At 40.8% G+C, this 16,278-nt stretch overlaps 1 protein-coding gene across 1 annotated transcript; it reads left to right on the top strand.

Annotated features, from left to right (window-relative positions):
- Positions 1–2,251: 2,251 nt before the first annotated feature.
- LOC308287860 (5-hydroxytryptamine receptor 3C-like) lies at positions 2,252–11,721 on the top strand (the record flags this gene model as incomplete). The annotated part of the gene is made up of 9 exons (XM_080729173.1): positions 2,252–2,398; positions 3,715–3,821; positions 4,766–4,992; positions 5,809–5,969; positions 6,462–6,672; positions 6,793–6,981; positions 7,215–7,477; positions 9,417–9,480; positions 11,549–11,721. The coding sequence occupies 9 exons, from the start codon at positions 2,252–2,254 to the stop codon at positions 11,719–11,721; spliced, it is 1,542 nt and encodes a 513-aa protein (XP_080585299.1).
- Between the last annotated feature and the right edge of the window lie 4,557 nt (positions 11,722–16,278).

Genomic DNA, 16,278 nt, shown 5'->3' with positions numbered 1-16,278 from the left:
ACTGTATGTATATCTGGGCCACTTCAAGGCTTATTTTAGTTCAGCAAGAGTTTGTCTGCATGCCAGACAGGTATTGGATTATATCCTTCTGTGCCGTTTGATACACGTTTTTAAAATCCTGCAATTGTTTTCTCACTGAAGAATAAGAATTGATTCATATGAAGAAACGGAATAGTTAAAAAACACTGAATGGACCTCCGGTCATTTTCTGGGGATTACGTAATAGCAGCTGTGACGATCATCCAAGATTGATATGCAAAATACCTTGCCGTTGGATATAAATTAATTGGCGGTGCTCTCCAGGCTTCTGGAAACTGAAGAAAGCTTTACACTCTGACAGCTTTGAAAGCACAAAACTGGAAATGGCTGTGATGGCTGACACAAATTCTAAAATGAAGGTAAATTATGTTGGTGCATACTGTAGACTGTAAGTTCATTGTAATAACTGGATTGAGGTGTGATAAAAACACTTAACCTTGCTAAATGAATGTACATTTTAGCAGCTCCAGCCATCAGTCCAGTCCTCAGTGATTTTGTGTATCGTTACCATCAGTCTCATGAAAGGTAAGGAGTTTAGAAAGCAGAAAATGTGTTGTCTTTTTAATATATTCATGCTTCATTCTTGTTGTTTGTTTGAGTTACCCCAGTGTCCACCTGTGGGCTCTGTTACTATATGATTCCCTTAACGGAATTTTACACAGAATTCCATTCCATTTAATATCTATTTGGCAAATTATTTATTTATTAGAAATATTTTCATGCTTACAGATAATAAAATAATTGAGACAGAGCCTTCACGTTACATTTTGCTCATATACATATACATATACATATACATATACATATACATATACATACAGTATACATATATTTATGCTCAATAAATATTTGTATTCAATCCAAGAGTTGCCTGACTGATATAATAATAATACATTAAAAACAATTCTACTCATGCAGCACTTTCAACCTATATTTTGGGTATGTAATTTATAGGCAAAATATTTCCATTAAATTAAATGTTATAAAATAGCTTATCTACATGTCGACAACATGCCCCAATGCACAGCATTGTGAACTTGTAACATTCAATGTAATTATGACACCTCATCAAAATCAAATATTCTCATCAGATTTTTACTGTCCATAAATATAACATGGACAATCATCGCAATGTAATGATCATTATATTCAGAGAATGCAATCTGTCCAGGACAGGCTTCAGACACGCCTCCTGTCAGGAGACCTGGCTCAGATCTGAACCCCACCTACCATATCTCCCAGACTCCCTCCCCAGTTTTTCAGAGTTTGAAAGAATGCGTGCAGGATGTAATTTACATACAGATGTGAGGGGCCTTTTTTACATTAAAAATATGTATGTGTGTGTGTGTGTGTGTGTGTGTGTGTGTGTGTGTGTGTGTGTGCGTGTGCGTGCGCGTGCGTGCGTGCGTGCGTGTGTATACCGGTATATATTATATATATGTTTTTTTTTGTTTTTCTTTCTCAAACCAAAATCCTCTCTCCAACACTGATGCCAGTGTGCCAGTGATCAGTGATCACCCTCCCCTGTGCCGATGTTGGCACCTGTGCCTGCCTAGAGCATGCCCGTGGTCATAACAAGGACATACCTATCAATAGATTCCAAAATAAATGCGAAATCTTCATTTGCGTGTATTTATATATCAAAAATAAGTCTCTAAAATGTAATTTTTGATTACTTTCTGTAAACGCAAACGTGACATAGGTAAGCCTTCATACATGATCTTGATTCTAAATTCCCATAAAACACGTTCTTCCACTCGCACGGCCGGTCGCACCTGATTTTAATTAAACACAATTGGGTTGCAACATTCTTTATCCAACTCAAGATGACGGCCAGACGGAGCATTACTCATTTTAAACTTAAACAGTACATTCAAATATGTATCTGAAAACATTGAGGTGAGAAATAAGCATTGTAGTAACATAAACATGCTTCATGCTGCCCCTCTAGGCTCTATCTCTCCCTCGGGCTGCGTGAGATGCATTCTAGATTCTACATACGTATTAGTATTCCCATAGCCCAAGGGAATGGGACCTTCTGATTGGTTCAGAAACATCCAGGCTTCCTTTTCAGAAACTTCAGAATAAAATGACCGAAAATGCCATTTCCCTGGCTCTTTAAGTAGTTCACTTAAAGACTGTATAAGAGAACAAATAAACACAGCATGATCCTGACCAGAGTCTTCCCACAGTTCCATGTGATGGAGCCATTATGTTGAACTGTACGAGTCCGGACCCCCCTGCTCTCCTGGAGGCTCTGGGACCGGTCTTCAACCTGAGCGCCATACGCCCCGTCTTGAACTCCAACACCCCCACCAACGTCACCACATACTTCACCCTGTACGGCATTCTCGGAGTGGTATGTGCTATGTTGTAGAATCAGTGAACATTCTGTTGTCCAGAACCCATTATGGTGTGGACCATTCACTCCAGACACCCAGACAAGGTCTGTAATATTTCTCTAAGTGGAGTCTGTTTTTCTAGATGTGTTCATCTGTGATGGTTTGTCTTTCATTTTGTGATACATACTGTAGGCCCCTCTGATGAATATGAAAAGTGTAAATAAAGAAATACTGCATACATGTATTTCTTCAAAATATATCTATATTATTTTACAGGATGAAAAAGCTCAGATTCTGACTACATACATCTGGCTACATTTCGTGAGTATCTTATCTTAAAAACTCATCCAGTGCCTATCCCGAACAAGTTCGGCATTTCTTCGGCAAAACATTTTTTTTCTTTTTTTTTTGTACTCACCCTGAGCTGCTTGGACCAACGTGGGTGGTCCTGGATCGTCCAGCGCTTTCCAACGAGCCATTTTAGATGGTCCGACGATTTATTCCATTGAAAATGGTTTAAAATAAAGTTTAGACCCCCCCCCCCCCCCCCCCCCCCCATGTTCACTGAATGTTCACTGTCGGCGACGCGACGTATTCCAGTGTGCCTATCCCGAACTAGTCCGGCTTTTTTAATAAAATGAATAAAATAATCCGAGGCCGCACCAAGCCTGGCTCTAAATTTAAAATCTAGGCCGCCGACCGAAGCCCTTTCCACCGGCCCGTAATCGGGCAACGCCGCCGCATCGCGCCGCCGAATCCAATACAAAGTCACATCTTTAGAGAGCATTTTCTCTGAACTGTGTTCTAATCTTAGCTTGAACATTTTATTTACGGCTTAAATCGCCGAATATCTATCTTCTAAATGAGCTATCAGCCTATAGCTATCTGTAGCCATTTCATCCGGGTCCTTCTCATCACAAGCACAAACATGTACACGTGGATCCCTGTCTGTTGCAGCGCTTGCCTATGGTGTAATGCCTGGCCACTCAACAGACTTTGACTTTGGCGCCCCCAAGTGGCATTAAAAGGGTTAAAGAAGACAAACAACGACTTACTTTTCACACTGGCACGTGCTACAGTCAAAAGTAAACAAATGAACATAAGGTATAAGTGTAGGGTATCTGCACATTTCTAAAGTGACTTTTAATATCAATTTGGCTTAAGAAAGAGGCAAATATTGTGAAAATGTTACGTAAGATGGCAAACATTGTGAAAATAGCTGATCTACAAAATCAGCCTGTATTTTCACAATATTGATTTTGTGGGGGTCGCCGGCATGAAAGGTTTGAGAACCACTGGTGTACAGCACAATAACACTGGTTTGTTTTTCTAGCATTGGGAGAATGAATTCTTCAGCTGGGACCCGGTCCAGTGTGGCACCGAAAGGATCAATCTACCCAGAGATAAGTTCTGGGTGCCCGATGTAGTGATTAACGAATTGTGAGTTCTGTTACACCACAATTGTGTCTCTAACAAAGTATGTGAAATAAAACAGGGTGGGTCAGTCAGTATGCAACAGTCGGTTGAGAGATGTCGTGATTTGCATTTGGATTCTTTTTTCGGCCACAGTTAAAGGACAAAGGATACTTAAAATAAACATAATAAAAGTTAACATTGGAAAGTAATACAAAAGCTGAAAAAGAAAATATAAAAGGACAAAAAGGACTTAAGGCACGGTCGGTCACACCCAAAAGAAATTATGAACATCGTCTTGATACTAATACTTTAACAGCACATACAAAAATAGGTAGACTTAAACTTTGGTGCAGTCACAACAAACTTTGATTCTACCTTTGAGGTGGATTCTTTTTTTATTTGTATACATAATTTGAGTCACAGAGGGTTTTTAGCCAATTATTTTTACCCCTTTTTCGCCCCAATTTAGTCGTTAAATCAATTGATTCCTCCCCACACACATTTCTGTGTTGTATCCTACTGACTCACCTGCCAGTGAGGAGCCCCCACCAGGAGGACGTAGAGCCTTTGTCCTACTCCTCCCACCCAACACTCCCTGCCGAAGGGTGCCACGCCTGCCCATAGGAATACATGCAATGACCAGTATCACCCTCCCCGTCCGGCTTCCCTCCCACAAACACGGACCAACTTCGTTGGCACAGACGCCTGACATAGCCGTTTGCACCACTGGGGATTTGAACCCACTACCTTCCGTGGTGGTGTGCAGGGACTTTACCACTGCGCCACCCGAACGCAGCTTTTGAGGAGGATTCTGCCAATGCGCTGACGTTGACGCGACGGTGGAGCCGGGGGGTCAGGAAGAGAAAGTACCATGGAAATGGAAAAAGTGATTATTGGTAAAACACGAGGAGTGACTTTAAAAGACACATGTATTAAACCTGCTGTTCTGCTTCGCTCCTGTCTTGCAGCATGGATAAAAACAGCGCTCCGTTTGTGCCCTACGTGATTGCCCACAGCACCGGCAAGCTGCACGACGCCAAGCCTGTCAAGGTGGTCAGCTCCTGCAACCTCAACATCTACACCTTCCCCTTTGACATCCAGAACTGCACTCTCACCTTCAACTCCTACATCCACCTTGGTGAGGTGCTCAAGGTGCTCAAGGTGCTCAAGGGCCCCTCGGCAATCCAAATGTCATGTGTGAAAAATCTAACATGTTTGAATTGATTGATCAATCAATTAATTAATTAATTCATTCATTCATTCATTCATTCATTCATTGCTTCGCTACTCTATAGTCAATATAACTAGATCTAGACCAATAATAACTTGAGAATTTATAAAATATGTGTAATAATAATAAATAAGTGTGATTATAATATTTGATCTTGGCATTCAGGTTCGGCTTATATATTTACTCCCTGCTCAGCACATTAGCAGTCAACCATTTGAGACAGGGAGATGTATATCTATAACAAACGCCCCAGGGGAAAACAGGGAAAGCAGAGCCTACTGGTGGTGCTGGGGTGGTGGTGGGAGAAAACAGAACACATACAACATCAGTGTCCACACTGACAATAAATACAACAAGCGGCAGTGCAAAGTGTCAGGTGAGCTTAAGTGGACCACCAGTTGATCAGCATCTCCCACATATACAATATGTGTAAACCTTTTGAGCGTATACTGCCTGAACTTGTCTCGCAAGCTACGCATCATTAACATTTTATGAGGATAGTTACAGTGGTTTATTAGATAGTCATTGAGAATGATAGGAAAGTGAGAGATTGGGCAAGTGACACGCAGCAAAGGTCAAGGGCCTCTGGAATCTATCCTACGATTTGCTGTTATCATGCTCTGGAAGTGTGTTTGTCTTTAGCCTTAGCTGCTGATATTGAGATGAAAGTTCGTTTTACTTTTCTATTCATATATCTCATCTCCTCTCCTCTCCTCTCCTCTCCTCTCCTCTCCTCTCCTCTCCTCTCATCTCATCTCATCTCATCTCATCTCCTCTCAGTGAAGGATGTGAGAATGTACCTTGGTAAACCAGTGGAACAGATTCTGCACACTTCCCAGAGGGCGATGGCCACCATGGGAGAGTGGGAGCTGATAGACATCTCATACCATAAATACATCCTGGTTGTTCCTGATGGCGGCATCGATGAGCTTGCATTCCATGTATGTTATGTTCTATGGAAAATGCTGATAGCAGAGATTATCATTAATATGATTGTGATTTGTAGTAGTATTGTTGACGCCAATGGTTTATCAGAATAAACTACCCCTTTTTCCTCCCAATTTGGCATAAGTCATTAAGCCAATTAATTCCTCCCACATGCATTTCTGTGTTGTCACTGCTGTTGTATCCTACAGACTCACCTGCCAGTGAGGAGCCCCCTCACAGGTGCCTCCCCAGTCAGTCTTTAGGAGTACATGCAATGACCAATATCAACCTCCCCACCCGGCTTCCCTCCCGGGCCAATTTTGTTAAAATAGATGCCCGACAAAGTGGTTGCACTGCGGTGTATTCAAACCCACAACCTCTGTGGTGGTGGGCAGGCCGGGACCATTGCACCACCCGAGCGCCGCCCTTTTGTCTATTTAAAAGAACAAACCCGCCAGCCCTGCAGTGACCCAAGGAATGGTTTGTTCTTATCTTGTCCCCTGCAGATCCGGGTGAAGCGCAGGGCTACTCTCTATGTGGTGAACCTCATCATTCCCAGCTGTTTCCTCATCACAGTGGACCTCTTCAGCTTCCTGCTTCCTCCCCAGAGCGTGGACCGCTCCTCCTTCAAGATGACCCTCATCCTGGGCTACACCGTCTTTCTGCTCATCATGAACGACCTGCTGCCGGTCACTGGAAACACCATACCTCTCTTAAGTCAGTACAAGCTGTCCAGGCGACCTGCATTAGAACAATGCCATGTTGACTTCCAGATTCAGTAAGAGTGCATCACTCACTCCATCTGCTCTCCTCTCCTGTTTATCCCTCTCTTCCCAGATGTGTTTTTGTCTCTCTGCATGGCTCTGATGGTTGCCAGCCTGCTAGAGACCATCCTCATCACCAACCTCCTGTGTGACTCCAGTTGGAACTCCACTCCGGTCCCCCGGTGGGTCCAGGTGTTTGTCCTACGCATCCTGGGCACTCTCGTATTCCTTCCTCCAAAGCCCAAAGGAAAAACTAACTCAGGTAGGGGAATAATATGGTGAGTTATATTCCTCTATAGCACCCCAAGCAAGGCCATAATTAGTGTGGTTGCTACAGGCATTGTATTCGGTCCGAGACATTTCTTCCCAGAAAAGTGTACCTGTGTTTTGTAAACCTTCTGACTTTTTTTTGTATACACTCAAAGCCAGCGATCAATTTAACTCCCATGCCCAGCTATGTTACATTAATGCCATGTTTCCCTCTAAAAAAAATAGCCTGCTCTCTAGTGACAGTGGTGGACATGTTTGATGAGAGAGCTCCAAAGGAAAGGGGGTCAGAGGTGGAGGATAAGACCCTGGAGGAGCTGAGGAGGCTGGGTAAAGACCTCCAGGCCATCCGCCTCCAGGTGGACCAGCAGCTGACAGGGAACCAGAGCTCTGAGGAGTGGCTCCAGGTGGGTTTCATCATTGACCGCCTGCTCTTCGTCTTCTACATCATCTTCATAACAGTCAGCTTCATTACCATCATCTGCATCTGGGCTAGCTCATATGCAGCCAATATGTAGATAACTACTGTTTGTTACACAGTAGACAGTAACATAAATGTCTGTTGAATTGGCTCCATGTGTCATATTTTGTGTTTGGCTTTATTTCTGTTGGCTGCTCGAGTAAACAATATTACAATATATTACACACATGGTCCCATGAAAAATTAGATTAGTATAAAGGTAATTTGATGTGGTGTCTTTGATATGGTGTTGTGTAGTAGCCTACCATTGTAGAATAATAATAATAAACAAGTCAATGCTAAATAAAAGTCCTTGGAAACAATTTAATAGTTTTTGGTGATATTGTAAGAAGAAAATACAAACATTCTTTGACAGACACTGGATTATGGAATACATGAACAACACTTTTTACTCAGGTAAACCAGTAAGTGAAATGTGACCTGACCTCTTATCACCATTATGTCAGCGGTAAATATATGTTGCATATTTATATATTCATCACTAGAATGATTCTAATGTTTTGTGGATAATTAGCCAGCTCTTACTGATAGCAGTAATAATAATAAAATGATAACTTACTGAATGAACAATTGAGCATCTCATTTTAATCATTGCCTTTCTTGTGACACACCATGAACGCCAGAATTAGTAAAAGATTTGAACTACGGAATGCTAAACAACAAAACATATTTTACCATGTAACAAATTTAAAAAAGTTAATTGAAAACAAATTGGGTCACACTATATGCAATAAGTTATCTATATATTTCTTAAAAGTATTGTTGTAAAGCATGTTTTTCTAACTGGTTTAAAACTAAATGATGCTGCCTATACTGCTGAATCCTTGTTAAAGTAAAATAGAGAAATGAATTGTTCATAAGCTAAAAATAAATGTATATACAGTATATCCACAAAGTAAGATACAGTATCCAATCACGAGGACCAAGAAAATACTTTTAAAATTGTATATATATATATATTTTTTGTGGATGTCTCCTTTTTAATATTCTGCAATCAACCCGAAAAGTCATGACATTTCTACGGTATGGTTGTTTACAGTGACGATGGATCACACAGGTAACATCATAATGGTTGCATTTTGTCTTTTCTATTCAAGATGGATGTGAAAGAAGTGAATTTGCAATTGGTCAAATATCTATTTATATAATTATGTTTGTCCGAGACTATATGTTTAGCACCCTGTCCGCCCGGTCGTCCACATGTCTGTCCATTTGTGAACGGCTAATCTCCGGCTCCCTGGATGCCATAGTAAAACCTCTGCCCCAAATCCTTCACATGGGCCTGTTATAGCACCACCAGGAGTCTGATTTTAGCAAAACAAGTTTTTGGACAGAATTCCTACAGATTTTCTCCAAACATCACGCAAGTCAGTACACAGTATCTCTGTAGCCATTAAAGATTTTTCATATTCCATCCTGATTCTGTGAAATTTTGCATGCACATTCCCACTAAGCCGAAGAAGAAATGAAAATGTTCGAATCAGCCTCACGGTTTGTGTTTTAACAGTGCAATTTGTGTTTTTACCTATACATATGTGCTCTCCCTAGAGACCAAGGAAAAAACTGTTTCTGCCTTTCATAGCACCACAAGGCAGAAGACTTACAGTATGTAAAACACATTTTTAATTACTCCTTTAGATTTTATCAAAAAAGCGTACGATTGCGGTGAAACTTTGCACTTGCGCACTATGTTGAGAAACAAATGTCACCCATATCATATATCATATCATAGCAACACCAAGAGGCAGATTTTTGCTAAACCTTTTTCATTTTCATTCTTGCATCACTGGCCCACAATAACCTACCTGACCTGGCGGAGATCTGTGCTCCGAGGAGCACATTATCTAATATTAGTATTTAGATTTATACCAATGCAATTCTTCAGGGCTGAACCATACCAATGAGTTGATACAGTGGTTGTTAATGTATACTCAATGTTAACGTTTTAGTGCCAGCAGCTGACAGTCAAGCATTCTCAGGTTCTGTTCCTCTTCATCTCACTGCTCACACTTGGTAAGTGAAGTTTCCAAGATTTCCTTTGTTTTTGCCGCACTATTTGGTTCAGCAACTCGTACTGATTGACGGATGAATTCAGAGAAATTGATTGAATACTTTATTGACGGTTTATTGTACAGAGGTTTAAAGGAACACAAAAAGCCCTAGTCCAGGGCTTGTTTCCTTTGTGGTCCTGTGTAGGGGAGAACAGGGCAAGATGAGTCACTTTTCACTTAAGTTGTCCTTGAAGCAAGAAAGAAATAGATGACAGTAAAATCAAAACTTCTAGACATATTTCAGGATTTTTCTATCATTTGAAATTATCAGTAAGCATCTATGACAAAGGGCCATGTGGTTTAAATTGCTCAAGTTGATCCAAGTCAAGGGGTAAGTTGACCCACATGATATTCTAAACTTTAACAGTTTAAACTTGAACTAATAATGTATTTACTTAATATCAAAAATAATGGAATAACACATTTCCCTTTTGCAAATAGTCTTATTTATTTTCTTATGGTTAAACAATATAAAACCAATTTAATAAAGTTTGTTATGCAGAATCTTTTAATATTTGAAATTATTAATATAATATTGAAAACTTAAATGATTTTTTACATCCAAATTAAATATCATTCAGCATAATTTGAGTAGCAAAGACCTAGACTATTCATATATATACAATATATGAATAGAGATTCATATTTGTATAATTGGTTAATTTTACAGCAGGACATTTGGTTCTCATCTTGCCCCACGGCCACCATTCTGACAAAAGGCTGATCTTGAGCTAAATGATTCACATGGTTGTATACACCAACATGCATGATATATAAGTTTAGACCTGCAGGGTACATTTGGGGTGGTTCAACTTACCCACAAGCTTTCTTCTTCTTCCCAAGACATAATCCACACTAGTTTCAAAAGATTTAAAAAGGTTTAAACAAATAATCACAGCTTTTCAACTATTAAAAACTATTTCCAACATTTTTCAAAAGTATTTCATAAATACAATGAAAAAACAGCAAGGCCGTGAAAAGAACTCGCCCTCCCTCTGAAAAATAATCTAATAATTAAATAAAGAAAGGTTTAAGAAGTAGTGAAAGCAAGCTCGCAATGCTGCGTGAAGGGACGCGTTGTGAGCTTGTAGATCTCCCGGGTAAACATCTAAGTTCTCTCTTGGATCTCGAGCTAAAAGGTTTGGGAACCACTGATATAGATCAGGTTGGGCAAGGAAGTCAATGACAAATACTTAGTGATCATTCTTATCACATAACTATAGCCTTACAATGATAAACTAGCATCAACACTTTCAAGTTAATATATCGACATACTGTTAAAAGGAACGGCCCTGGTGAATTAAATTATTTAGTATATCTACAGGGATTTTCCAAAAGTATTAGGGAGAGTTGGCTAAGTACACAGAAGTCCTCGCCTTTGATGGTACGCATGCTCCCAGTCTGTCAACTGTTGAAGGCAGCTGTTTTCTGCACTGTTTGCATCCAGATAAACTCCAGTGTCTCCTCAGCTGAGAATTCTATCCAACTATTATCACCACCTGCTCAGTGGCTTTGTGATTGTCTGCGCTTCATTGGGAGCATAGACGTTCGATAGTACGACGTTGCATGAGTCCGATGGTGAATGCTAACTTCTAAGCTGGTGAAATGCTAACCTGCTGACGCTGTTGAATGCTAACCTGGTGAATGTTAACCTGCCTAAACCTAAACCTAACCCTAACAAAAACCTCAGTAAAACTATGCCTAAACCTAACCCTAACCCGAACCCTAACCCTTAGTCGGACTAATGGGACGTCGAAATATCGAGATTTCACCCCCTTCATTATACCAAAGACTAAAATGGGAACCAATGCCTCTCAGCCCTGTCTACTTGGTATGCAGCACCAAGGGTTGGTAAGTCCCTGCATCATACTAGAACATCAACATTCAGCTCACTAAATTATGAGAAATCTGTGTAGTAATGTAAACTTCAAACACATTTGGTCCCAAAAGATCTTCTAGCAGCTCGCTCACTGGAGAGATTTGACACAACTGGTTATGCTAACAACATGTCCTGTCTCTTCCCTCCATAGCTCCATGCAATGCCATGATGTTGAACTGTTCTCGACCCGAACTCCCTGCTCTCCTAGAGGCTTTTGGTCCTGTTTTCAACCTGGACTCCATAAGACCTGTCGTGAACATGTCCACACCAACCAACATCAGCATTGGTTTCACTATTTACGGCATTCTTGGAGTGGTAAGCTGATTGTATTTTTGCCGCGTATATTGTGGCTCATGTATGGCCGTATGGTCTAGTCTAGTCCACTGTTTACCAAAGACTGGGTCACGATGCATGTGTGGGTCACGGACCAATCTTTATGGATCACGACTCATACCCAGGGGGCAAAGGAAGGTGTGCTGCATTTGCCCCGACATAAAAGGTTGTCCACCAGAAATATTATCTATGACCCAGTAGGATCACAACCTATATGGACAACCCGGTCAATTTGTACGGCAAAGTTCCAATATGGCCGCCTCAATATTAGCCCCTATTAGTTTTAATGGGGGGTGAATAGGGAAACATTTTAAACTGAGGGATATTTCCACAAAACTTCACAGGTTGATCAATGGTATACATATGAACATTTTTTGTATTGCAAGTTTCCATGAAATCCAATATGGCCGCCACAATATGGCTGCCATAATGTAAGGACCCAGAAAATAGGTTTTGCCTCTAACTTCTGAACCAGATGAGCTAGAAACGCAAACTTGGTGTCTATTTCATGGTGTCTGACCATGGGAGACTCAATGGAATAGCTAATTTTATTATTGGATGTGTCTGGACCTTTATTGTGCATATTTGCAAGATGGTGGACTCCCAAAATAGAGCTTTAACATAATTTCTACAATGATTGTTGACTGCTTTTGCAAATACAAGCAATATGAATCCATTTGCTAAGATTTATGGCACAGAAGGGACTTATACCTGTATTATTCTTGAGTTTGCATGTTGTCAAAATGGCTGTAAACGAGATATTATATTTCCTGTCCGATTCTACTGTATGTAGTTGTAGCAATGACTTCAGATAAAATCAGAGACCAAAACAATGTAGGCTATCTTAGAAATTATTTTTTTATTTAAAAAATTAATAAAAAAGAGAGAGATTATCTCAATGAAATGAATGCAACTGCCTTTTTGGGTCTTTCACACATAGACATGCACATGCTTTCCAACAACTTCAGCTTCAGGGAAATTATAATGAACACATGATTAAAACAGGCTGCATTATAATGCAAATAATTGCTAGTCACTATCACTGTCATGTGAACCTATCCTGCTGCATCTTGTCTCCAGTCCTTGGCAACGACACCCCAAGTAGCATGCAATTCCCTTCTTCGCACATGAACAGTTTTTCTGGCAGCCTTTGATACAGCTACATGATATTGCCTTGTCCATTGATATAGGCCAGGCTGGCTCTGTAGATGGACAGGGGACAGCCTTCCCATGGCGGCAGCATGATATAGGCATCTATATCATGCTGCCACCCACCTCCTAGACCTTCCAGAGCTGTGGGTGAGAACAGAGCAGGATGCATATCTTCCTATCCATCACATGGTCTCATCCCTTGGACTCGCACAGTGTCGTGCCCTGCCCTTTATTCACAGCCTGAGTGGCAGAGATACCACCAGCTATCCCTTTTTCACTGGAAAGAAGGCATGGTTCAAGACCAGCATGGGTCTAGATCTCCCTGCACTTCAGGAGTTTGGTGAAAATTCCTCTTATTCCCTCTCAGAGGATGTCAAGAATCAGGCTAGAGACCTCACGATAGCTGTATATGCATCAAAAGCTGACCATTCGGAGGACTTTGACCTGGCAAAGCTGAGAGTGTACAAGTTCCTAAATAACCGATCAACCCTGTTGAAGCTGCTGCCAACTACAGAAAATGCCTTTGGCCTGCACCTGAAAAGAGCTGCTCTTGCAGCCATAATAGATAAAACTGCACACATCGCGAAGCCAGACATCCCTTGCTTCACTGAATATGGATGGTCTCTCAGTGATGGGAAGGCAGTCCCCTGTCCATCTACAGAGCCAGCCTGGCCTATATCAATGGACAAGGCAATATCATGTAGCTGTACCAAAGGCTGCCAGAAAAACTGTTCATGTGCCATCCATCCATCCATCCATCCATCTTCAACCGCTTATCCGGAATCGGGTCGCGGGGGTAACGGTTCCAACTGAGACTTCCAGATTTCCTTATCCTGCGTAACTTCCTCCACTCCCTCTGGGAGTATACCGAGGCGTTCCCAGGCCAGTCTGGAGATATAATCCTTACATCTGGTCTTAGGTCTGCCACGGGGTCTCCTCCCAGTGGGACGTGCATCGAGGACCTTCCTAGGAAGGCGCTCGGGGGGCATCCGTACTAGATGCCCGAACCACCTAAGCTGACTCCTTTCCAAGTGAAGGAGCAGCGGTTCTACTCCAAGTCTCTCTCGGGTGATTGAACTTCATGTGCGAAGAAGGGAATTGCATGCTACTTGGGGTGTCGTTGCCAAGGACTGGAGACAAGATGCAGCAGGATAGGTACACATGACAGTGATAGTGACTAGCAATTATTTGCATTATAATGCAGCCTGTTTTAATCATGTGTTCATTATAATTTCCCTGAAGCTGAAGTTGTTGGAAAGCATGTGCATGTCTATGTGTGAAAGACCCAAAAAGGCAGTTGCATTCATTTCATTGAGATAATCTCTCTCTTTTTTTATTAATTTTTTAAATAAAAAAATAATTTCTAAGATACATTGTTTTGGTCTCTGATTTTATCTGAAGTCATTGCTACAACTACATACAGTAGAATCGGAAATATAATATCTCGTTTACAGCCATTTTGACAACATGCAAACTCAAGAATAATACAGGTATAAGTCCCTTCTGTGCCATAAATCTTAGCAAATGGATTCATATTGCTTGTATTTGCAAAAGCAGTCAACAATCATGGTAGAAATTATGTTAAAGCTCTATTTTGGGAATCCACCATCTTGCAAATATGCACAATAAAGGTCCAGACACACCCAATAATAAAATTAGCTATTCCATTGAGTCTCCCATGGTCAGACACCATGAAATAGACACCAAGTTTGCGTTTCTAGCTCATCTGGTTCAGAAGTTAGAGGCAAAACCTATTTTCTGGGTCCTTACATTATGGCGGCCATATTGTGGTGGCCATATTGGATTTCATGGAAACTTGCAATACAAAAACTTTTCATATGTATACCATTGATCAACCTGTGAAGTTTCGTGGAAATATCCCTCAGTTTAAAATTTTTCCCTATTCACCCCCCATTAAAACTAATAGGGGCTAATATTGAGGCGGCCATATTGGAACTTTGCCGTACAAATTGACCGGGTTGTCCATATAGGTTGTGATCCTACTGGGTCATAGATAATATTTCTGGTGGACAACCTTTTATGTCGGGGCAAATGCAGGTTTCCTAAAAAAAGGCTGGTTTGCCCCCTGGGTATCAAGGAAAAAAAATTCCCAACCCAAAAAGTAATTTTATTTTGAGAAAAAATTAAAGAAGATTGAGAATTTTATACATTTTCAAAAAAAGAAACAAAGACATCTAAGAAATAAAATATAATGATAATGAAGAAGTAGTGAAAATAGCCGATCTACCGTGACATGTTGTGAGCTTGTAGATCTGCTATTTTCTCTAGTTTGGGTCCCGGGCAAACGTCTAATTTCTCCTTTGGGTCTCCAGCTAAAAAGTTTGGGGACCACTGGACTCTAGTCTGTACAGAGATATTTATGCCCATACATGGAACACTATAGGTGTTCTGTGTCCAGGCCAGTCTGTGATGTCAGTACTATGACGTCAGAGCATGATGTCAGAGTATGACGTGATGTCAGCATGCCGCGAAACTGTGTAGTATCAGTGATGTCAGCATGGTCAGATGGACAGACATTCGATAAATTAATAGTTAGATGTTTATAATGGAGGGGTGGCTGAAATCAGGCCCAAATATGCAGTTACACATCATTGATATGTTATGTCATAGACGACTGATGTCACTGATAGCCATATGAAGTCAGAAATCCACATTAGAGCAATGCTCTTCCCTTGTGGTTCCTGAAACCTACATGAGAACCTGATGTGATGAATATTTGATTCTGATGTGATGTGATGAATATTTGATTCTATTTTTCCAGAATGAAAAGGCCCAAGTTCTGACAACATATATCTGGCAAGAGCAAGTGAGTACTCAATCAATAAAACATTTTGCCCAGTCAGATATATGTTGAGGCTGATGCAACATTTTTACAGACCAGGTGGACAATTATGATTTGACCTTTTCTCCCCATTTACGTCTATGTAATGGAGACGGGCAGCTAAAATCGACCACACATTAACGGATCTGCAATTGTTTTCTGTTTTAGATATTTAGAAATGAGTTTGTAAGCTGGGATGCAGATGAGTGTGGTGCTGAAGAAATTTCCCTGCCAAGAACAAAGCTTTGGATGCCAGATGTGGTGATCAATGAATTGTAAGTGTCATCTACTGTGTAGTTCAGTTATATCATTGGTTCTCAAAGGGACCATGGGTCCTTGAGGGAGTTCCAGGGGGTCCTCAGCTAAATCATTGTTGGGAACCAAAGGGACCCTTATGGGTCTGTAACTCAGAGAGTGTACAAATGGAACCAAAGTCCAAACCTAGGCCTAGATTTTACCTACAGTATTCTGTAAACTAACTGTACCATCTCCTAACAAATTCAAATGTCACCAGTGCACATGCAGGTTTAAAAAAAAATATATAATAATGTACA

This window comes from Nannobrachium achirus (assembly GCF_963921795.1).
Source record: "Nannobrachium achirus genome assembly, chromosome: 1".
NCBI lineage: Eukaryota > Metazoa > Chordata > Actinopteri > Myctophiformes > Myctophidae > Nannobrachium > Nannobrachium achirus.
This window is presented reverse-complemented; position numbering and strand designations above follow the sequence as displayed.